The sequence below is a fragment of the Dryobates pubescens genome, chromosome 15, assembly GCF_014839835.1.
Source record: "Dryobates pubescens isolate bDryPub1 chromosome 15, bDryPub1.pri, whole genome shotgun sequence".
In the NCBI taxonomy this organism is placed as follows: domain Eukaryota; kingdom Metazoa; phylum Chordata; class Aves; order Piciformes; family Picidae; genus Dryobates; species Dryobates pubescens.
The window spans coordinates 22,722,348-22,746,892 of record NC_071626.1 but is presented as its reverse complement, the minus strand read 5'-3'; the positions used below and the strand labels follow the sequence as shown (position 1 = coordinate 22,746,892).

The window sequence follows — 24,545 nt, the reverse complement described above, 5'->3', positions numbered from 1 at the left end:
AAAGCATTTCTCATATCTAGGAAGCATTCTGGCTTGACCAGCACTTCCAACACAAACATGGTGATATCAAAGTGCTCCTTTAGTTTCTGGGTTCAGTATGTACCCTTTCACTTAACCCCCCCACTTCTATTCCTGCTCTTTTGATTAACAGTGCTTTAAAAAGTGCTAGATTGGCATCCCCCACAATACCCAAGCCAGCCAATTTGAGGAGTGTTTAACTCTGTTTAGATCTTTAAAGCGGACTGCATTTTATTAATAGCTTTTTTCCTCCCATTTCCAATTGCATCTACTCTTCTCCCAACCTTTTCTATTTCTCTTCACCTGGACCACAATTAGTGATTTTGATGTAAATAAATTCTAGTCTCCAGTTCTCCTACTAGCAATTTGCTGCCCTTTAGGAATGGCAAACCTCACAGTGCTTCTGCCAAATAAAAGTCTAGCTGCCTCAGCATCAATGTTTCATTACATACTTAAGGACTTATAAGTGGTATATAATTTCTAGTATATTTTGGGTAGATCTCAAAGCAATTTACAAAGAAGATTAGTGTGGCTGTGCCCATTCTCCTGATGAGGTAACTACGGTAAAGAAACAACTTGCTGAAGCTTGGGTAGCAGATAAGTAGCAGAACCCAGAATAGCACAGAAGTGCCCGACCTGAAACACCCAGGCTTCAAAATTATTTGCACATGATACTGTCACAAAATAATTTGCCAAACAAATGCACACTGGAGTTTATTAATTTTGAACCATTACTAAGTACAAATACATCTGGATACCTATTTCCCTATAGAGATTAAAAGCCTCTCTCCAACAAGCATGCCAAGGAGTGCGCTCTCATTGTCCTTGATGTACATTACAATGCTGCAGTATTCTACAAGGCCAAATCCTCTGATGACTGCTATTTGGCACACTTATAAATAACATTATTCCTTAAACAGTTCATAAATACATTGGCAGTTACACTTAAGCAGACTAAGCAATTCATCATTAGAAAGCCAGTTGGCAACACAATCAAAATTTAGTTAAGTGAGGTGGAAGTTTTCTCCATAGGAGACAAAATGGGAGACCTTTCCAGGACACTATCATAATGCTTGATGGCTTTTTCATGCTTCAAAAGTTTGCCTTCAGAAAGACTCCCTCTGAATTCACAGGTGTATTCCTCATTCAGATTGTTGTATCTAGGAGGAAGAATATCACAGAATGTTAGGGGCTGGAAGGGACCTTGAAAGATTATCCAGTCCAAGCCCCCTGCAGAGCAGGAGCACCTACACCAGATTACACAGGAATGCATCCAGGCAAGATTTGAATATCTCCAGAGAGGGAGACTCCACAACCCCCCTGGGCAGCCTGTTCCTGTGCTCTGTCACCCTCACAGGCAAAAAAGTTTTCCTCATATTTACATGAAACTTCCTGTGCCTCAATTTCCACCATTGCCCCATGTGCTGTCACTGGCACCACCAAGCAGAGCCTGGCTCCGTCCTCTTGGGACTCACCCTTTACATCTTTATAAACATTGATGATGTCACCTCTCAGTTTCCTCTAAGCTGAAGAGCCCTCAGTCTCTCCTCATATGGAAGATGTTCCACTCCCTTAATCACCTTGTAGCTCTGTGCTGGACTCTCTCAAGCAGCTCACTGTCTTTCTTGAACTGAGGAGCCCAGAACTGGACGCAATATTCCAGATGCAGCCTCACCAGTGCAGAGCAGAGCCAGAGGACCCCTCTTGTCCTACTGGTCACACCCCTTCTAATCCACCCCAGAATGGCACTGGCCTTCCTGGCCACAAGGGCACAATTGCTGGCTCCATGGTCATCCTTCCATCCACCAGGACCCCCAGGTCCCTTTTGCCTTTGCTGCTCTCCAGCAGGTCTGCCCCCAGCCTGTACTGGTGCATGGAGTTGTTCCTTCCCCAAAATAATCATCCTTTCAGGGATTAGTTGCACTTGTCCTTTATTAAATAGTATTTTGTAAGCTACTGTTGTAGGTTAGGGATTAACTGTCCTACCATAAAGATAAATTCCTTCAGAGGACTAGATAGCCCCAAGGAGAGGCCACAGGATATTGTAATCTGTTATTCTATTCCCTTTTCCTGTATCTCCCTACATAAGGAGCAGGCTGTCCAGTCAGCTTTCTCTCACCTCTCTGCTCTGGGTGTGTGACTGCTGCTGTTGCATTCGGCTGTGTGGGAGTGAGGGCTGATGGACAGGAATCTATTTCTTGCTACATAGCTAAGGCCTGCCCATCTTGAGTCTATCTTGGTGGGGGACAATGAAGCCAAGTGTAGCAGGGAAGGTTTAGCTGGCTGGGGCTAGTTTGGGGCTTAGCCAGTGGGGGGCTAAGCCAGGACCAATTCTGAGTATACATGTATATATCTAAGTATATATCCTTTTGCCCTGGTGCCTTTAGTATTTGGTTTACTTTTGTAGATAGCATTCCTATTTAACCTCCAATTCTGTGCAAGTGTGTTTATTTACTTCTTTGGGGTATATTCATTCTGCCCTCAGTCCAGAGCTGCTTCAGCTCAAATCAAGACAGTTACAGTGTCTTCTGAGTCCTGGGCTTCTAAGCAGCCAAAATGTACTTTCCTAGAAACTTTCAGAACAAGAAGTGCCAAGCACTGATACAGGCTGGGCAGCAAATGGCTTGAGAGCAGCCCTGAATAAAAGGACTTGGGGGTGCTGGTGGATAAGAAGCTCAAGATGAGCCAGCAGTGAGCACTTGCAGCCCAGAAAGCCAACCAGAGCCTGGGCTGCAGCACAAGAAGCATAGCCAGAGGGGCATGGGAGGTGATTCTCCCCCTCTACTCCGCTCTGGTGAGTACTGAGCTCCAGAGTACTGCATCCAATTCTGAAGCCTCTATTACAAGAAGGATCTGGATGTGCTGGAATGTGTCCAGAGAAGGGCCACGAGGATGAGCAGAGGCCTGAAGCTCCTCTCCTATGGAGACAGAGTGAGAGACTTGGGGCTGTTAGTCTGAGAAGAGAAGGCTCTGAGGAGACCTTCTTGCGACCTTCCAGTATCTGAAGGGGGCTACAAGAAAGCTGGGGAGGGACTTTTTAGGGTGTCAAGTAATGACAGGACTAGGGGGGATGGAACAAAACTAGAAATGGGTAGATTCAGATTGGATATTAGGAAGAAGTTCTTCCCCATGAGGGTGGTGAGACACTGGCACAGGTTGCCCAGGGAGGTGGTGGAAGCCTCATCCCTGAAGGTTTTTAAGGGCAGGCTGGATGTGGCTCTGAGCAACCTGCTGTAGTGTGAGGTGTCCCTGCCCATGGCAGGGGGGTTGGAACTAGAGGTCCCTTCCAACCCCATCAATTCTATGATTCTAAATGGGATACAGGCATTAGTAATAGCTGTACTATGTCATTTGACAAATCTAAAAAAGGAAACCTATTTTCTTCATACAAATCTTAGGGTTTTTTGTTTGTTTGTTTTTAATTCAGAGTTCCCCCACACACAAACCTTTCAGTTCTCACTCTTTTTTTTTTCCCCTCCTCTTAGGTAAATCCTTATTCAATACAAAATGAAACAATTACACTTGCCCTCAAAAACAAAACAAAACTATCCACCACAAACCAAAACAACCAACCAACCAAAAAAAACCACCCAAAAACCCAACAAAGCAAAACCCAAACCCCAGCAAAAGACCACAAAAAACCCCACAAATGAACCAACCCCAGAAAACCCACCACAAAAAAACCATAGCAAAACCCCCCACCCAAACCAAACCCAAACCAACAAAAAAACCACCCCATTTTGGTTGCCCTATTGAAAAATGAGGCATCTTGAAGTGAAATACCAATTGGAAACCCAATTTACTTAAGTTAGTCTGGAGGACAAATCTCCTCATAATGTTAATTTGTGTCAAAATTATCTGCTGAGTTCAACCCAGTTGCTTTGCCACCATCAAAACCTTTTAGCTTTCCACAGTAAATGTCACAAATGAAAATTTCATCTTACAGAAGATTAAAAATCCCTCTTTTCTGAAAGAAAGACAAAGTGCACGCAGGAGAAACATTCAAACCATGACCTGGGTCGTGTTTAAAAGAAGAAAAATCAAAACCTATCCACCAGAATAAATGGACTCTTGTGTCTCAGGTCACCCTGGAATAATTGAGAAGACACTATGGTAATCTCTAATGCTGCAAAGTTAGTGTTATATGTAATAGAAAAAAAAAAGCAGTGTTTTCCTCAAGAGTTGTAGAAGTGCATTGCCCTTGGAAATTTTCTATTATTGTCATTACCAAATCATTACTCCATCAAGGTTTTCTGAAGGATTCCCATAGAACCGCAGCCCAGTGCCTCAAACAGAATGCCGCCTGCGTGTGACCCTTCCCACTCATGGCGAAGCAGGTTGCCTCCCTCCCCGTGATTAAATGTTCTGAAACACAGGAGGCAGGCCAACTTTCAAACCACCCTTGGCATAAAAGAGGCCTGTAGGTATGAGTTCCTTGCACTTTAGAGGCAACATACAGGCATAGAGCCTAGGTTCTGCAGCGGTGTAAAATTGCTTCTTGTGTGTGGACTAATTGAGGCATTTCATTGTCTCCAGCAGCCAGCTGCTTTCATCTCATTGCCCAGGAAAGCAGAAGAAAATATTTCAGGGTTATTCTGTTGAAACCATTGCACACAACATTAAAGAGTAGTGATCTGCTGTTTTCTGGCAACCCCTTCCCCTATGGTCCTGTACTAAAGATGCAAGATCATTTGAGACAACAGCTACATTTTCTATACGTTGGTACAAAGCCAGGGACAGTAGAGATCAGTTCCAGGGCTGAGATATCTTGGTGCTGTGATCTCAACTCCATGCCAATATATATACACACACTTCTGTAAAAAATAGGATTCTATTCTCTCTTCAATGAATTTTACTATTAGGAAGACTCCTTAAATACTTCAGTCTAACTACATCAGTTTGCTTTGGGTATTTTTCGGTTTGTTTTAATTGGTTTTGTTGTTTGTTTGTTTTTAAACTTGATCACTTAATTTTTACTGTCAAATCTTTCTCTTAAATCCATGCTAAAGTCTGGTCTATCACTGCCAATTCTTTATTACACACTCTTTTACAAGTTGTGCAAGGTTTCCTTTCCATATTTACCAATGAAACATCATCCTTTCATTTTCTCACACATACCTGTGTGCAATGGTCCACAACCCCAGGGTGTTCACCAACATTATGGAAGCCAAGAAGAAGAAGAATCTCTCCAATTTACCTTCATGTAGCAAGTGTGGAAACCAGCTGCCTGCCAAAACAGACATTCAAAGAGAATTAATTTGCCATCTATGATTTTTTGATTCTACAGTGTACATTGCTCCTGCTTTGCAGAAAAGACAGAGAAATAGAGTAGAATAAAATAGAATAGAATAGAATAAGAATAAGAATAAACCAGGTTGGAAGAGACCTTCAAGGTCATCACATCCAACCTATCATTCAACACCACCTAATCAACTAAACCATGCAACCAAGCACCCTATCAAGTCCCCTCCTGAACACCTCCAGTGATGGTGACTCCACCACCTCCCTGGGCAGATAAAGAATAGAATAGAATAGACCAGACCAGACCAGGTTGGAAGAGACCTTCAAGATCATCATGTCCAACCCATCATCCAACACCATCTAATCAACTAAACCATGGCACCAAGCACCCCATCAAGTCTCCTCCTAAACACCTCCAGTGATGTCAACTCCACCACCTCCCTGGGGCAGCCCATTCCAATGGTCAATCACTCTCTCTATGAAGAATTTCTTCCTAACATCCAGTCTAAACCTCAACCTGGCACAGCTTGAGACTGTGTCCCAAGAACTTTCCTAACAAATCTGAAGTGTCCTTTGCTCACACCAACCAACACTACAGGCTTGGGACAGAGTAGCTAGAAAGTTGCCCAGCAGAGGACCTGGGGGTGCCAGCTGTCAGCTGGCTGAACAAGAACCAGCAGTGTGCTCAGCAGACCAACAACATCCTGGTCTGTGTCAAGAATAGTGTGGCCAGCAGGAGCAGGGAAGTGATTGTGCCCTCTCCTTGTCCCTGCTGATACCATACTCAATTACTAGGTTCAGTTTCAGGGCCCTCACTACAAGAAAGACATTGAGGTGCTGGAGTGTTCAGAGAAGGGCAACAAAGCTGGTAAAGACTCTGAAGAATAAGTTTTATGAGGAACACCAGAGGGAATTGGTATTGCCTGGAGAAGAGGAGGCTGAGGGGAGACCTCATTGCTCTCTACAAGTACTTGAAAGAAGGTTAGGGTGAGGTGAGTGTCAGACTTTTCTCCATGTAACTAGTGATAGGATGGAAAGGAAATGGCTGCACATTGTACCAGGGGAGGATTAGATATGAAGAAAACTTTCTTTACTGAAAGAGTGGTCAGGCATTGGAATAGGCTACCCAGGGAAGTGGTGGAGTCACCATCCCTGGAGGTGTTCAACAAGCATGCAGACACTTCAGGACATGGTTTACTGGGCATAGTGGTGGTGCTTTGACAGATGGACTTGATCTTAGAGGTCTTCTCCAACCTTAATGTTCCTACTGAAAAACCTAACTCTGTGCAGCTACTACGGCAATGATTGGGCCATCTTCTCTCTATATTATCCTGTGCACATAGCTAGAAGAAGATTAAATATGAAAGTTTTAGGAAGAGCTAGAAATAAGGTGGTCTGTAGAAACCCTTTTATATAACTCTCATGCCTTTAATAGGCCCTTCTTTAGAAAAATAAAACCAAAGAAGCACCAAAACAAACCCAAACCACCCAAATCCATGCATAAAAAGCATTTATGCAGTGCCTTGGATGGTTCTCCATTACCCAGATGCTACCTGACATTTTACTACACCTTTCTTTATAGCTGCCTTTCACCACAGGTCTGCAGTGTATCCTTGTCTTGCACATAGTGTTTATTTGCATGAAGCAGACCTTTTCTACCAAGGCTTTTTTTGCAACAGCATCTAGGACAGCTTTGCAATTTAAGCTCAGTTCAGCAGAGGACAGTATCAGCTATATACATCCAGAGCCTTCTCTGCCTGTACTCTTGTATGCTTTAGTCTGCAACTGTGTGATGGGTTAACGCCCATCCTGGAAGCAGCGGGGGGGAGGGCTTGTGAGAGCATTGCCCTCCCTGCAGGGGGTTTTCCCCCTAGGAAACTAAATTAGGCTGTTCTACTCCCCCTCCCTGCCCAACAAGGCTATAAAAAGGAGGCTACTGCAGCCATTAGGGCTCTTGGCCTGCCTTTGCTTGGATGAGGACTGCTGGTGGCTTCCTGCTTCTCTGCCATGTGGTCAGGCCTGATCCTTCTCCCTGCTACCTCCACACCTCTTCAAAGAGACTAGTTTTGTATTCTTATTTTTTCTCCCATCCATCCTTGTTCCTTACCATTGTGAACCCTACCTTTATTGTTACATATATATATAGCATAAAGAATATTCTTTACTTCTCTACTTCCAAGTCGACTCCAAATTATTTCTTGGTGGATTTGCTCCTTCCCTTTCTTTTTCCTCTCTATTGGGAAAGAGGAGGGGGGAGCAGGGGAGGGATTCTCAGCCTTGCCCCATCTGAGCTCTTAAGTCCCAGTTAAGGCTCAAACCACCACAAACTGTAAACTGCTTTTGATGTTGTCCATTGCAGCCAGTCTGCAAACAAGCTGGGATGGTAGAGAACTATTTAAGTCAGGATGCATTTGAAGACAACCAACACCCGAAGTACTATAATCAATGACAGCAAAAATTGTAAAACCAAGGTGGTGGGGGTGGGAAGAAAGAGTTACAGCAGATACAGAATACCAGAGAAAGTTCTTCAGTGCTGTAATGACCTTTCACATTATTTGGGAATACAGGATATTTATTGCCTTTGAAGAAGAGAGAGAAGCTGTCTTCATTAGCAAGTAGTGAAGTGGAATAGGAGCAAATACAGAGCATGAAACAGCTGGCTCTGAGAATGTGATGTACACTACAGGTAGCTCAGGGGGATTAACATCAGACCAGTAACCACTAACAGCTGGAACACATCAGACATGAGAATTTTGGAGGGGGTCAATTCCATCCAAAAGGAATGCAGTATTTTTGTGCTCCAAGATCACTGTGATGCCCAGGAGATTCATATCAAAAGCACCCTCCTGATCTAAACCAAAACACACCAATAGGACCAAAGTCACATTTCTGTGATCCCTCCAAGTCTGGTATCAAATCCTACCCATCTAAATAGAGTGGCTATCCACCACTTGAATAACCTGAAAGGGAGAGGAGGAAACCCAGCATTTTGCTGTAGCTGTGCTGTACAAACCTGAGAGTTTCGCTGATGTTTCAGCCACTGATGCAATCTTTAGCCATCCAGTGACATTCTCAGCTTGTCAAAGTTTTCTAATTAGAGAGAAAGAGCAGTTCCACATCCCAGGAGGGCCAGCAGTCAAAGTATTACACCCTGTCTCACCACATACATATGTTTTTCTCTTTCCTCCACACATCGGAGTTGTAAACACAGTTCCCTTTAGCTCTCCCAGGATTCACAGAGAACAACTGTCATCAGTGCAGCACATTTCCTTAACTCTCCACAGTTTGCTCCATGCCACGTTACCTTCCTGTCTGTCGCAGAGCAGCACCACCTCACCTCTGGGTGCACAGCTCCTTTTGCAGCATTATCTCAGGGCAGGTTTTAAAATGTATCATTTAACATTGTCAATTGACTGAACTTCTAGGTGCCATAACTTCATTTTAGTAGCTTATAAACTTTTACTGTGATAATTCACAATCAGGTAGTTTTTCATTTCCCGTTCCCCAGTGGCCAATAGAAGTCACGGAGAGAGTGCATGTATCTGATTAAAGAGAAAGCACACATGGGGTTCAGTGCTACAGCTTGTCAAAGCAGAGTTCACACGGTCTGCTAGGTTATTTACATCAGCCAGGCTAACCTGACGAGCAGCAGGAGCTTCCTAATGAAAGTGTTTACAATGGAAACCCAACAAGAGAATACTTCCTTCAAACTAGCACCGAGCGAGACAAACAAAACAACACAACCAAAACAAATGCAAAAAAAACCTCAACCCCAAACAAAACAACATAACAGGAATTTAGGAACCCTGAGGAGAATGGAATAAAATGGAATTTTTAAAGTGTCTAGCAAAGACATCGCACTGAAATGTTGAAAGTGGGAATGGGTGGCTTCATCTGAGGCCAGGAGAGGGCAGCCCAGCAAGCAGGAGAGCTATGTTCTGCTCCTCCTTTGCTACCAGTCTCCTCCATGGTTCAGGTCAAAGATCATTGCTCTGTCTCTTCCCTGCTTCTTTTAGTTATTGCCAGTGTTTAAACAGTGAGGCTAGGATAACAATGCAAAGTCTTTGGAAAACCTTGTCTTATAAGTGTGCAACAGCATAGGAAGGGCCACAGTTTGATTGGGCATGGTAAGAGGCTCTAGCCCACATAGTGCATGTCTGCCCTCTCTCATACAATGCTCTACCCAAAGCAAGTGGTAGGAGTAAGGCTTCCTTTTCCTTTCACTGAGGGGCAACAAGGTTATTTAGGAGTGCCTTTCTCTACAGAGAAACAGGGGTGGCAGAAGTCCTAGAGAGATCCAGTTATCTTCCTGTCAATGTGCACTTTTACCAGAGGATAAAGCAAATATTCATGTAACCATTTCTTCTTGTCAGATGAAAATATGTATTTATCACTTTTTTTTTTTTTCTCTCCTTTTCCCTTTTTAAATGGAAGTGGGTTTTTCATGAAAGAGGGGACAACCATGGGTTAGGTTTACTTATACTTACACTCATTGCACAGAGAATCCTCTGCTGGCAGGAAGCCTTGGGTGACAGCCATCAATGTTAAACATCACTCATCCATTTCAGGCAGCAAAACTACCTTTAGATACTTCCAAACATTATCCTGCTAACACCCTTCACAAGCTGTCTGCCAGCTCCAGCACCCTCCACCGACTGGGGTTAGGGTTCATACTTCCAGGATTTTACTCTCAGCTATGAATACTGGAACTTATTGGGGCAGTTAGTTTGGCTTTGCTGGAGCAAGATGTCCTGGACACTACTACATTTGAAGCATCCAGCACTTTCTTACCCTTGGATCAGCATGCAATATGTTAGCAATTCATTTTTCCTCAATGGAACTTTTGGGTTCTGTCAATCCTTTACCAACAGAAGTGCCAATTACAAGGCTGGTTTGTCACATAAATAATTGCTCCCTGCAATTTACCTCTGTGCAACAAACTCCTGATTTCCATTTTTATGCCAACAATGGCAACACTCTGTAGCCTGAACCACCACAGAATCAGAAGTTTTCTTTAGCTGTGTGTCTTTTAAAGAGATTTTTCTTATTGGCCATTGGAGTTCAATCAGTTTTGCACTTCATGGCAAATTTAGAACAAATTAGAAGATTAAGTCTAGGAAGAATCAGTTCCTCAAGCCTGCTATAATATACATGGTGGAAATAAAATGCCTGGTTAAACTTTCACTGAAATTCTGCAGTCCTAGCTATTTTTGCATCAAACCCACTTGCTTGGCCTGCTTCTGGTGGATGACTGACAGCAACAAACTGCTGGCAATACTAGCCATCAAAGAAGATGCAGAAAGAGCTGTAAGCCAGTCCTTGACACATAGCGGTGCACAAAAGGATCTGTTACCATAAGGGCACTCCTGGAGCTTTCAAGGGTTTCACAACAAAGCCCAAAGTTTCATGGGAAGGCATTCAGTTCATTGAACACCAGCATCCTATTTTAGTATTGGGAAAACACAAAAGACAAAGCAAAGCAAAGCAGTCACACACCAGACAATAGCCCATTCAGTATGATTCTTACATGTTTACAGCTGTCCTGCAACATAGACTACAACCACAGAACATGTCAATTCATAGATTCATTGAATAGTTTATGTTTCAAGGGACCTTAATGATCATCCAGTTCCAACCTCCCTGCCTGGGCAGGGAAACCTCACACTAGATCAGGTTGCTCAAGGTCTCATCCAGCCTGGCCTTGAGCACCTCTAGGGAGGAGGCATCCACAATAGAATCACCAAGGTTGAAAGAGACCTCAAAGATCAGCAAGTCCAACCTATCACCACAGACCTCATGACTAAACCAGGGCACCAAGTGCCATGTCCAATCCCCTCTTGAACACCTCCAGAGATGGTGACTCCACCACCTCCCCGGGCAGCACATTCCAATGGCTAACCACTTTCTCAGTGAAGAACTTTCTCCTCACCTCAAGCCTAAACTTCCCCTGGTGCAGCTTGAGACTGTGTCCTCTTGTTCTGGTGCTGGTTACAGAATCACCAAACCTGTCTGGGCAACCTGTTCCAGTGTCTCACCACCCTCACTGTAAAGAATTTCTTCCTAAAACCCAGTCCAAATCTCCCCTCCTCATGGTTAAAGCCATTCCCTTTCATCCTATAACTACAAGCCCTTGTAAAAAGTCTCTTCCCAGTTTTCTTGTAGGCCCCCTTCAGGTACATTGAGACCATTATAAGATCTCCCCAGAACCTTATTTCTCCCAAGCTGCACAGCCCCAGCTGTCTCCACAGGAAAGGTTCTCTAGCACTCTGATCATCTTCTTCATGGCCCTCCTCTGGACCTGCTCCAGAAGCTCCAAGTCCGTTTTATGGTGGGGGCACCAGAACTGGATGCAGTACTCTGTGTGGAATCTCACCAGAGCAGAGTAGATCCATAGAATGGTCTGGGTTGAAAGGGACCTCTGGAGGTCATCTAGTCCAATTCATATCTTAGAAAAAGATTGTATTACCTTCCATCATTTCATCAAGTTAGTGAGCAGATATTTAGTGTTTAATCATATCCAAATCAAAGTTTCAGTATGCCTCTAATCCTTATTAGCTAAGTAGGTACCAACGGACACCACCATCTGGACTGCAAGAAATATCTTTCAGCATTATCATCTTTGGTATTTAGAATTGTACAAGGCTTCAAACTGAAAAAAAATTACCCAAACAACAACCAAAATGAACCAAACCAACCACCACCACCACCAAAACAACCAGCCAACAAAAGTCTCCATAAACCAAAACCCCAAAACACCACCACCACACCAATTGCAAACAAACAAACCAACCAACCAACCCACCCACCAAACAAACAAATAACAGCTCCCAACCAACCAACCTCAAAACAACCAACCCACAAAATCCCCACAGCCACCTGGCTCTCCAACCCCAAGAAGGAAAACTGTCTGGGGCACTTTCCTTCCTCCGACCTTTTTTGGTTTTCCTTCTCTTTCTTACATATTTACATTAATATTTTTAGAGAAGTGTATTCTGAAATGATTGGCATGGGAGGACAGGTTTTGTCTTGCATCTCCTTCCATAGAAAAAAAAAATGTTAGGAGAGGTAAGAGATCCAAAGGAAAGCAGTTTCCCAGCTTGTACCGAAAATATCACTGTCACCCGTCATCTGTTTGCACTCGTCAGGTTTTTTTAAGAGCCTTGTTTTATCATATTCACACCATCCTCCATAGCTGCACTCAAAATGATTAATGCAGCTTTGACTGTGGCTGATATCTGATCAAGTTTGCCAACAACCCCCCCCAAATAAAACTCTAAACTAGCGACGTGAAGCGGGATAGAAAATAAAAAGTTCAAATTCTGTCGACGGCCTCTGCTTCGGCACTTCCAGATACACACAGGAGGCCCTGCTTCCCTGCAGCCCAAACTGCTTCATGGCAAACATGGTCTCATGGCTTAGGGATGGAGGAACCAGAAATAGTCTTGGCTCAGGTTTTAGTGAAACAAGAATAGAGTAGAATAAACCAGGTTGGAAGAGACCTTCAAGATCATTGCGTCCAACCCATCATCCAACACCACCTAAACAACTAACCCATGGCACCAAGCACCCCATCCAGTCTCCTCCTGAACACCTCTGTGGCCGTTTGACGCTGTGCCTTTAAGGAAGGGGCACACTGGCTAAATGTTTGTAAAATATTTTGGTTTTCTAAACGAATTTCATTGGTAGGATTGTGGGAGGAGAGATTGGACCCAGGGGAGTTGGGAACTTTCTCTCGGTCTTCCTTCCTTCGCTGTCCCTCTCGGCTGGATCTGCTTCTGGGATTCTGGCCAACTAAGATAAGATACTAACTCCCTGTGCAAGGCCTTTATTCCTTTCCTGCCCTGTTAACCGTCCTCGTCTCTTCTTCTACCTCTTTGGGGGAGAAGGGAGGTAGGGGGGTGAAGGGGGCACAGGGGGAAGCCCCCTCTGTGGGCGGTCTGGTTTCTGGTTGAGTTCATTGGCTGTATATTCCTGTATATACTGTAAAATACCTGTATTTGGTGTGTTACATATAATCTGTTTCCTTGTAAAATATAATCTCATTTCTCCGACTGGGTTTAGCCGTGGTTTCTTTCTCAGTGGGGGAGGGAAAGCAGAGCCTTTCCTTTCAAACCACCACACTCTTTTTTTTATTGGCGCCCAATGTGGGGCGCCAAAATGTAATGGGTTGGGGCAGATCCCCTCCCCACCACAGGCAGAAATAACGACTCAGACAAACGGATTGCAAAAGTGATGAAAGTTTAAATAGAAAGCAGTGAATGTTACAGAAAACCCAAAGCGCAGTGACAAAGAAAGATCCCATCCCCACCTGAGGGTGCATGCAAAACCCCCAGGGCTCCTTCTTCCCCCTCCCTCTGCTGGGCTAGTCTCAGCTGGCCAGGCCTGAGACTGCCCATCCCCCTGTGGCCTTGGGCCTAATCAGGCCCATGGCCGGGAGATCTCTCTCCCAGTTACCAAGTCTCGGAGAGGGAAAGAAAGAGGAAGTGCCAGACTCCGCACTGGATCTTATAGTGGTGCAAAGAATTATGGTAGGAAATACACAATTTCCTGTGTCCATCCCTCTGGGCTGGACTTCTGGACACAGGAAGTGAATGCACCAGGGGGGCACCCAGCTCAAACTACAACAACCTCCAATGATGGTGACTCCACCACCTCCCCGGGCAGCCCATTCCAATGGGTAATCTCTCTCTCTGTGTAGAATATCTTCCTAACATCCAGTCTGAACCTCCCCTGGTGCAGCTTGAGACTGTGTCCTCTTGTTCTGGTGCTGGTTGCCTGGGAGAAGAGACCAACCCCCACCTGGCTACAACCTCCCCTCAGGTAGTTGTAGAGAGCAATAAGGTCTCCCCCAAGCCTCCTCTTCTCCAGGCTAAGCAACCCCAACTTCCTCAGCCTCTGTGTTCCAAACCTCTCACAAACCTTGCTACCTTTCTCTGGACATGTTCCAGCAAGTCAACATCTTTCCTAAACTGAGGGGTCCAGAACTGGACACAGGATTCAAGGTGTGGCATAACCAGAGCAGTGTACAGGGGCAGAATGACCTCCCTGCTCCTGCTGGCCACACTGTTCCTGATGCAGGCCAGGATGCCATTGGACCGCCTCGCCGCCTGGGCACACTGCAGGCTCATGTTCAGCCTACCATCGAGCAGTACCCCCAGGTCCCTCTCAGCCTGACTGCTCTCCAGCCACTCTGACCCCAGCCTGTAGCACTGCATGGGGTTGTTGTGGCCAATGTGCAGAACCCAGCACTTGGATGTGTTCAATCTCATGCCGTTGGACTCTGCCCATCTGCCCAGCCTGTTGAGGTCCCTCTGCAAAGCCTCTCTACCCTCCAGCAGATCAACTCCTGCCCCCAGCTTGGTGCCATCTGCAAATTTACTGATGATGGACTCAATGCCCTCATCCAGATCATCAATAAAGATATTAAAGAGCATAAAGAATCACAGGACAAGACAAAAGCACCCACAGTTCAGGAGTCACACTTCAGTCACACTTCTAAGTCTTCAGACTGAAGACTCAGAACACAAATGAAGATACAGGAATAGATAACTTCATTATTTATAAGCTGTGAACTGCATGATTGTGGTAACAAACATGAATGAGGCCACCCCTTAGTCCCCTCCTCTCCACACTGAAGAGACCCAGCTCCTTCAGTCTCTCTTCCTTGTGAGGAATGTGTGCCTGTGTGATCCGCTCTAGGTGATCCTGCTCTGGCAGGGGGGTTGGACTGAATGATTTCTCTAGGTCCCTTCCAACCCCTAGCATTCTCTGATTCTGTGCTTACTCTCATTCAAGCAGGGGACACTGGGCAGAGACGCTGACTGTGTTTCTGCTTTTCAGTAATAAAATGCAAGAGGCCAATAATATGTTGTTTGCATATTAACAGGGATCAACAGAGCAAACACTGAACATATCTCAGTATATTTTCTTTAAAGTCATTCAAGTTTTGCAGAGCACTTCCCCTATTAAAGGACTTATTCAGATTATAAGGTGATGGGACTGAATAGACTGTCACTGAATTCCCTCAAAATTTAACAGAGACTTTTGTTCAGGATAACAGTGTGCTCAATTCTATGCTATTCCACAGTCCACCCATCACATCCATACCTCTCCAGCTTAGAGAGAAGGATGTTGTGGGGGACTGTGTTAAAGGCTTGACAAAAATTGCCTAGGCAGTTTTGAAGCACTCCACCCACCTTCCTTTGCCATACAACACTGTGGAACAGACAGGAAGGTATGTTCTCCGTTCTTTGAAGCTTTACTATTGCTCTCATTGTCAGAGGCTTCCACATAAGGATGACTAACACACATGTACCTCTTCATGAACATCAAAAGCTGCTTCTTTGACAATATATTTTCTTGTCTTCCAGCACCTCTCCTATGAACATAGGCTGAGAGAGCAGGAGTTGGTCAGTCTGGAGAACAGAAGGCTTTGAGAAGACCTAATTGTGGCCTTCCAGTATCTGAAGGGGGCCTACAAGAAAGCTGGGGAGGGACTTTTTAGGATGTCAGGTGGTGATAGGACTAGAGGGGATGGATCCAAGCTAGAGGAGGAGAGATTTAGATTAGATGTTAGGAAGAAGCTCTTCACCATAAGAAATGGGGTTGTTTATCCTGGAGAAGAGGATGCTCAAGGGAGACCTTATTGCTCTCTACAAGTACCTGAAAGGAGGTTGTAGGCAGGTGGGGGTTGGTCTCCCAGGCAACCAGTAACAGAACGAGAGAGCACAGTCTCAAGCTGTGCCAGAGGCTGAATGTTAGGAAGAAATTCTTCAGTGGCCATTGGAATGGACTGCCTGGGGAGTGGTGGGTGGAGGTGGTGGTGCTGGAGTCACTGTCCCTGGAAGTATTCAAAAAAAGACTGAATGTGGCACTTAGTGCCATGGTTTGGTTGATTAGATAATATTGGACTTGAAGATCTCAGAGGTCTTTCCCAACCTAGTTATTCTGCGATAAGGGTGGCGAGACACTGGAACAGGTTGCCCAGGGAAGTGGTGGAAGCCTCATCTCTGGAGGTTTTTAAGGCCAGGCTGGATGTGGCTCTGGGCAACCTGATCTAGTGGAAAGTGTCTCTGCCCATGACAAGGGGATTGGAACTGGATGATCCTTGAGGTCCTTTTCAACCCTGAGAATTCTATGATTCTAAGAAGTGTATGAGACTGGACATGAGGGCTTCCTGCAAGATGCCATCCTCTAATTACTCTATCAAAACTGAGGTGACTCATTAAAATGGGATGAATACAGCTAGAAAGGCTATTTCCTAGCTTAATTCCATTTTAATTGTGAGAGCAAATCAATAAAACTTTGGCATCCCCTTTAATGCTGGTTCCTAAGTGTCCAAATCAATAATGTTAGAAAGCTGCTCAGGAAGAGCAGACATGAGCACATGCTTACCTTGAGTGCCTGCATGGGCAGTCTGAACCAAGAAAGCTCCCATAAAGCAGCCAGCTCCATTAAAGAGAGTTAAAAAATGCATGGAAATCCCTCTAATTCTTTCTGGCACAAGCCAGAACGAAAGTAGGGAACCTTAGGAAGGAAGCAGATACAGTTACAGATTAAATAGAACAAGGAAATGGTGGTAGAAGATAGACAAAAATGAAAAAAACCCCCACCACAACCAAACACAACCAAAAGCTAAGTGTCTCTAAGAAAGAGTTTCCATGTCTTACAGAGTGGATTTTCTTGCTGCAGAAGGGCAATCAGATGTGTTGGTATGAACCCTATTAGCAAAATGTTAACTAAACTGTTTCAATGAAGCTCCCTAACAAACCATCCCACATGGATCTATCAATATTCCATGAGTATGTAAAGATCTTTCCCTCACATGGGTGGTATCACCTTTAAAAACCTCAGGCACAGCAAAACAAGAGAAACACTCCCACAGTCAGCAAGCATAAAGACATCAGATGTGGTATTTAACACTGCAGGAGAGTGAAACCTCCTGGGCCAGAGCCAGTGCAGTAAATATCACTAGGGCCACTAGTAAATACTTCCAAATCCAGTGGCCTACCTTAACTTGGAGTTACCTTGCTTTAATATAAAGCTGGGTAATGCTCATCTTTCCCTGAGTGTAACCCCCAGTCACAGCTATTTAAGACATTTCCCTTCACTTTCTTGCTAAACCAGAAGAGGCACCAGCTTCAGTGGTGAGGGGGAAGCTGTAGCCTGCCATTATAGCATGGGTGACTATAATCAATCCCATCAGGTGCAATTTGGCTAAACAAAGTTACAGCAAGTGTTTATGAAGCCTCTTATTTCTGAATAACTTTCCCTGATTATCACAACAATTATTTCCTAATTTCATACCTTGAGGTCTCACCCACACTTGTTCTCCAAGCCCCAGTGTCTCCCAGTCTGCTCTATTAATTGAGTTTGCATGACCTTCATCCTGAGAAACTTGTCAGATCCTGTTTGGATGCTGAGCTGCCTGAAGCATCTCTGAATACAAATGAAACTTTGCAGTCATCATCTTCCACTCTTTTTAATTTGGATGTCCAAATGAAAGCTTTGGAAACATATTAAAGAAGAGTAAAAAAAAATATCATGGACAGTTTTCTTTCCTCATTCACACTAGGAACCAAAAGCCTGAGGGCAAGAGAAAGCAGGTGAGCCTGGGACACCATCTGTAGCGGCAACAGCACAGTCTAAAACATTGTACAGTGTGTGTCCTAGCTAATTAGAATCACCAAGAGCCTAGAAAGTTTTGTTATTCCTCCTTTCTAAAAAGCAGGGGTGCAAAACATGCAGTCTGGCTAAATTCAGCCTGGGTAATTGCATCCTACTTACCTAAATCACCCCTGCTGTTTCAATTGCATACTCTGTTCTTCGCTTCTCCCACGGCGCTGCCCCGGACCATTAAACAGCTGCCGCATTCCACCCTGGAGACTATTGCATTTCATCAGTGGGTGAAGTGATCCCCAATATATCCTCTGAACTAACCATGCTTTGAGACCTGTCGATGGGCAGATGATAGTCTTGCTGCACTTCAGCAAACACTGTACAGCTGCTAATCTTTTGTAGGGCAAAGCAGCTAGAGTGCAAGTGACCACCGCTGGCTTACCCTCACCAGCAATCCCATGTACTATGGAAGCAAAGGAGAACATTCTATCACAGGATGAAGCTGTTTCCTTGGATTTTGTTTGTTTGTATTTGTTTGGTTGTTTTGCTTGCTTGTTTGGGGTTTCTTGTGTCTTGGGTCTTTGTTTCTTTGCTCATGTTGGGGTTTTTTTGTTTGTTTTCAATCATAGATCAACCAGGTTGGAAAAGACCTCAGAGATAGAAGAGAATAGAAGAGAATAGACCAGACCAGGTTGGAAAAGACCTCAGAGATCATCAAGTCCAACCTATCATCCAACACCATCTAATCAACTAAACCATGGCACCAGGTGCCCCATCAAGTCTCTTCCTAAACATCTCCAGTGATGGTGACTCCACCACCTCCCTGGGCAGCACATTCCAATGGCCAATCTCTCTTTCTGTGAAGAACTTCTTCCTAACATCCAGCCTAAACCTCCCTTGGCACAGATTGAGACGGTGTCCTCTTGTTCTGGTGCTGGTTGCCTGGGAGAAGAGAGCATCCCCCACCTGGCTACAACCTCCCTTCAGGTAGTTGTAGACAGCAATAAGGTCTCCCCTGAGCCTCCTCTTCTCCAGGCTAAACCACCCCAGCTCCCTCAGCCTCTCCTCATAGGTCATCAAGTCCAACCTATTGCCTAACACCTCCTGACAACTAAACCATGGCTTCAAGTACCACATCCAATCCCTTTTTGAACACCTCCAGGGACAGTGACTCCACCACCTCCCTGGGCAGCACATTTCCTTGGGTTTCTTAGCAGTATTTTTGGGAGAGTGTGTGGTGGAGCTCTTCTTTTCTTGTTTGTTTTAGTTATTTCCTTTAAAAAAAATAAAAATCACTGGGATTTAAAAAAAGCAATCTCCCAGTTAAAATAAACCAAGCCAGGGTTGCAAATACAAGCTGTCAGAAGCCCATGAGCTCTGTTCTAACAGGGTGGAGGAGAGAAATTATTTTATTACTGGTTTATTTTATTCTTTAAATACTATCTCAGTGCTAGGGAAACATTAAATATTGATGTTCTGATATTCTCATGCCACCTGAAGCATGTGATTACATAAAAACTCTTATCAAAAGGATACTGATAGATGTTGTATAAACACAATTGAAAGTACCAGGGCTCAAATGGAGATAAAGAGTTCAATATGCCAAATCTAGTTCCTCTAACTGAGCACTTCAGAAATGAGATATCTCCTCTCTTCCTTCTGATTACTAGAGTGAACATTTCTGGATAATGTACTTGCAGGTCAAGTAAATTATGATAATAATTCAATTTGATCTTCTGCATAACAAAGGCAGTAAAATGTCAGAGGAGGCGAAACAACTATCTAAGAGTCTAGGCTGCCATTGCCATGCATGGAGATCCACTGAACAGTTCCTGACTGGCAATTCAGTTCAAACTGCATTTAGAAAGCAAGAGCTCAATTCAGCACCCTGAGTACAGATGCTCAGCACTGCCTGAGGTGCTCTGGTACACCTTAGCTGTCTTCAGGGAGCTGTGGGAAGATCACGCTATTCTCCAGCAGCACAGGAGGCCACACAGGTACCACGAAGAGCCCACTTGCCCACCTCCATAGCCTAGCTACTCTGTGAAAAATGGTGTCAGACACCCATGTGTGGGCAAGTGAATGGAGGCCCACATTCCCATCAACTACAGCAGCAACCTACATGTCAGGTACCTACTCTGAGTTTTACCACGTGCATGTCTCAAATTCAGACTTAGTCCCATTCAACTGGGTTCTTGAGTTACACTTCTTTAATATGTTTCCAAAGCTATCATTTGGACATCCAAATCAAAAAGGGTGGATGATGATGATTGCAAAATTCCATTTGTATTCAGAGATGTTTCAGGTAACTCAGCATCCAAACAGGATCCTCTTCTGACAAGTTTCTCAAGCTGGAGGTCATGCAAACTCAATTAATAGAGCAGGCTGGGAGGCACTGGGGCTTGGAGAGCAAGTGTGAGTGAGGACTGAAGGTATGAAATTAGGAAACAAGAGGTTGTGACTCAGGGAAAGTTACTGAGTAAGAACAGCTTTCATAAACAATTTTAACTTTGTTTAGCCAAATTACACCTGATGGGATTATTTATAGCCATCCACACTACGATGGCATGCTACAACTCTCTTAGCAAGATGCTTAATCTTTATTTCAACTGGCAAGAAAACTTCTCTCTGAAGAGATTCTAATCAAAATCCTTTACAAAGAAGGAAGGAAAGGAAGGAAGGAAAAACACCCACCACCACCACTCCCACCAAGACACACCACCACCAATCCCACTCCAAAACAGCCACAGAACTCCCCAAACCCACCAAGGCAGAGCTTTATTTTTGTTCTAAAGATTAATCTTCCAGCCACTGGACTTCCGTTGTGTCCCAGCGTGCTAGATTAAAAAGCCTTATTCTGCCAGTAATATTCTTCTCCTGCAGAAGCACAAGAAGTAAGCAAGCCACCTCCTAACCTTTTTTTGTGTTAAGCTAAACAAAGAAAGTCCCAGTTTTCAGTTATACTTAGCCTGTAACCTAGAAACCACATTACCTGCCTGGAAACCTGTCTCAGTTAAGTACTTGAGAGCTATCAGATGAAGAGGCATTATGAAAGTGGTAAGTATTTAAAACTAGGGAAAATTACCTTTTTAGTGACAGACTGTGACCCACAGCTCTCAGTAGTTTTAGAGTGCAAGAATGAAGCTGAGACACTGAAGTTATTTCCTGCTCTTAAATAAAAATCTGAACATTTCTGGGGTTATACTGGAACAATAGACACTCAACCTGTAGAATTAAACACCTGCAGAGATCAGCTAGTCAATTACTTTACCTGTGTCTCTAAGTGAATGTTGATTAGACTATTTTTTGTGTGTTACTAACATTTTTTTAAGCTCTGCAAGGTAAAACACTGTAAACACTCTGTGTGCTCCTCAGAAGAAACTAAGTCTCAGGAATATCAGTGTAGGTGAGGAAAGGTTAGCTATGGAACGGAGAGAAGATACAGAGCATAATCAAGAGCACATCTACATAATTTATGGATGGCAGATGTGAGCTAAGCTCTACTTGTCCTCTGCAAAACAGGAGTGTTTATCTCTGACTGTATGTCACAAGCTAAGGCATGATGCTCTGTGCAGGCATGTTCATAGGACTCCTGACTGGAGCACAAACAAACATCTTGCATCTGCCTATAATATTCTCCCGGTAAGCCTTTCAGCTGAATTGTGTTACCTGCCTGTAAGTGTTCTGTGGCAGTGGAAAACATGTAATAATTCCATTAGCTGGACCCACAAATGAAAAGGGTTAAGCTAAACTGCTTCACCTTTCTTTGACTGTGGCCTGAAAAGTGCTCATAGACCATAACCACAGTTCAGCTGTCGTAGGTTTATTTGTTCTTTCTGGGGTAAATCAACACAGCAGAGCTCGTGTCAGAAAGGACCTCAGGAGCTCATCTGGTCCTGCCTGAAGCAAGTTCAGCTTCAAGCCCAGTCACGCATCCAAGCCCAGAGTCCCACTGTTCTGATCATCCTCCTGTCTAACAGTGGATTACACACCCCAGGGACCTGATGGGGCCATGCTACCTTCCAGTTCATCTGGAACAACATAATTGCTCACTCTGAGTTACAGCCAACAAGACACATTATGCTGCTCTGAAGCAGGTAAAGTACAGATCTGCTCATTAAACTCATGGAAGAGAGCCAGGGATAAAACATCAGATGACAGTAATTATTTTTAGGAAGCTGATATCATTCTCTGCAAATCAGGACACTCTTGCTTTAGCCTATTAGGTTTTACTTACAGGAGGGAGTTACCAAGGCCTCAGCCACTCCAAGTAGGATGTACTGAGGAACTAAGTGGAAGCAAGGCATGGAGGAGACCAGGAGAACCTCTTTGGAAAGCGTCTGCTCCACCTGAGGGAAATGCTTTCGGTGTATTTCGGAGAAGCCAGCAACCACCATGGAAAGTGCAGCAGATAACTGACCTACAACTGGGTGAAAAGCACAGAGAGAATTCACCAAGCTTGTATTTCCAGGATCACCATGCATTTAGAATGAAGCCTTTGGAGAGGAGAAGAAGCAGCTCCCCCAGCTCCCACTGTCCAATACATCCGTTCTGGACACCAAAACATGAGTAAAGATTTATTTACACAAGCCTAACTGTAAATACATGGCAAAGAGACAACAGCACAGAAAGAATTTAGGAATACCAAGTAAATGAGAGAAGAAGAGCCTTTCTGAGAAGAAAAGCTCCCTTTGAGGAAGGTAAAAAAGGAGGAGAGAAAGAAACAAGAAAAGGCAGCAGCCTCAGAGAAGAGACAGGGCAGGGACAAGACTACCAAGCAGAGGGAAATTCTTCTATTCAAGCTGCAGCAATAAGATTCTGAAATAGAATCATAGAATCACTAAGGTTGGAAAAGACCTCAGAGATCATCAGCTCCAATCTGTCACCCAAATACACACACCCCCTGCTTGCTTGCCCATTTGTTTTCTACCCAAAAAGAAGCAGAGCGGGAAGTACTGGAATACTAAGTTTGCAGACCATAGTAGATGGGCAAGAAAAAGAACAACAGTGCATGTCATACCTCAAGCATTCCTACATTTGTCCCTTTCCCATCACAGCAGAGCTCCCTTGAACTACTCCTGAAAGCTCATGTGCTGGACTGTTCAACATCTTAGAGTGAGATAACCTTTAAAGACCTCTTCCAACCCAATGCATTCTATGATTCTGTGAGATGAGCTGCACTACTGAAAGATGTAATCTCCATTTTTCTAAGTGTTTTCACATAAACTGATGGATTACAGTTGCCTCCTGCCATCTTCAGTTTTCTGGCTCCACAATACATTTCAAGATATTACTGTACATGCAAAGCATGAAGTCTTACCACCTGCCTCAGTGGTAGGGCACAAGTACTGCACTGGCACATAGGGCTGGAAAAGAAACCTCTGTTTGTGTTACTTCCTAATGTAAGATTAAAGATTTTAAGCAACTCAGGTGTATCTTAAATACTGCACACTTCACCACACCTTGTGTGGAGCACACTGTTTAAAATGTATTGGTTTATAGTTCTTGATGTTGACAGTCTGAAGTGGTTGTAGCTTCTCAGAAAACAAAGCAAGCAAAGTTTTCAAGCGAGTCTCGTATACCTAAAACATTTATACTTCTAATGTTTGGAGCTCTCAGTGATTTTGAGTAAGTTTGTGATCCCCCAGCATTTCTAAGCTATAATGTCTGGACATGAGGAGGAAGTTCTTCCCCATGAGAGTGGTGAAGCCCTGGAATGGGTTGTCCAGGGAGGTGGTTGGGGCGCCGTCCCTGGAGGTGTTTAAGACCAGGCTGGCTGAGGCTCTGGCCAGCCTGATCTAGTGTGGGGTGTCCCTGCCCATGGCAGGGGGGTTGGAACTAGATGATCCTTGTGGTCCCTTCCAACCCTGACTGATTCTATGTCAATACAGATGTGACAGTTTGGTTTCTTCTGGCAGCTTTGGTTCAAATACCCGGACTAGATTTTCACATCTCTCTTACAAAGCCTTGTCCCACTTCATGACTGGAAACTTACACTGACTAGATTTGTAACATATATAAGTGGGTCTCTTCAGGTGCCAGGACAGAAGCAGCAGAAAACTCATACAGCTGAGTGACTTAGCTGTGTTACATGTTTGCTTGCATCTGTGTTTCTTCTCTCAGCAGCAAACTATCACATTTTTCTACTGGCAGTTTTCCTACATTTTCACAACTTTAAATACCCTCCCCCCTGCCTAACCTGAGGCTTGGAAGCTGATTTGCTGTTACAGCCTCTCTAGTGCTTAACAAGAACATCAATGAATTATTGCTTGAAAATTGATGTCAGGAGGGAATCCAACAACATTTTTTAGGCAATGTATCTTATCAAGGCCAGGTATAAAGCCCTCAAGGAGCTTCATGTAATCTACTAAAGCAAGAGTTCTTCTAGTGAAAAATTATGTTAGTACTAAAGAAACCTCAAGCTGTTCAATATTACTACACAGTGCTATATTTTAAGCATTCTCCTTACTAAAAGCCAAAACATTTCAGAAAATGCAACCTCTGAATGCTCAACAATTGTAGTATTTCTTTTAAGACACTATGTGGCAGAGGAAGAAACTGAGAGCCTTGGAGACCTGGTCTTCCACCTATCTCTTCCCCTGTCAGTCCTCTTTAAAACAAGCAGCTTCAAAATGACTGTTTGAGGCTTTGGTTTTATAGAACAGGTT

General features: G+C 44.1%; 1 protein-coding gene across 1 annotated transcript in view; it reads right to left on the bottom strand.

The window, feature by feature from the left end:
• Positions 1 to 1,018: 1,018 nt before the first annotated feature.
• SLC15A5 (solute carrier family 15 member 5) overlaps positions 1,019 to 24,545 on the bottom strand; it is a 50,247-nt gene continuing 26,720 nt past the window's right edge. The window contains exons 6-9 of the mRNA XM_009902810.2: positions 22,115 to 22,303; positions 16,654 to 16,785; positions 5,137 to 5,245; positions 1,019 to 1,178 (exon numbers count right to left, since the gene is read on the bottom strand). Coding sequence (XP_009901112.1) covers positions 1,019 to 1,178; positions 5,137 to 5,245; positions 16,654 to 16,785; positions 22,115 to 22,303 — 590 coding nt within the window. The remainder of the gene's footprint in view (positions 1,179 to 5,136; positions 5,246 to 16,653; positions 16,786 to 22,114; positions 22,304 to 24,545) is intronic.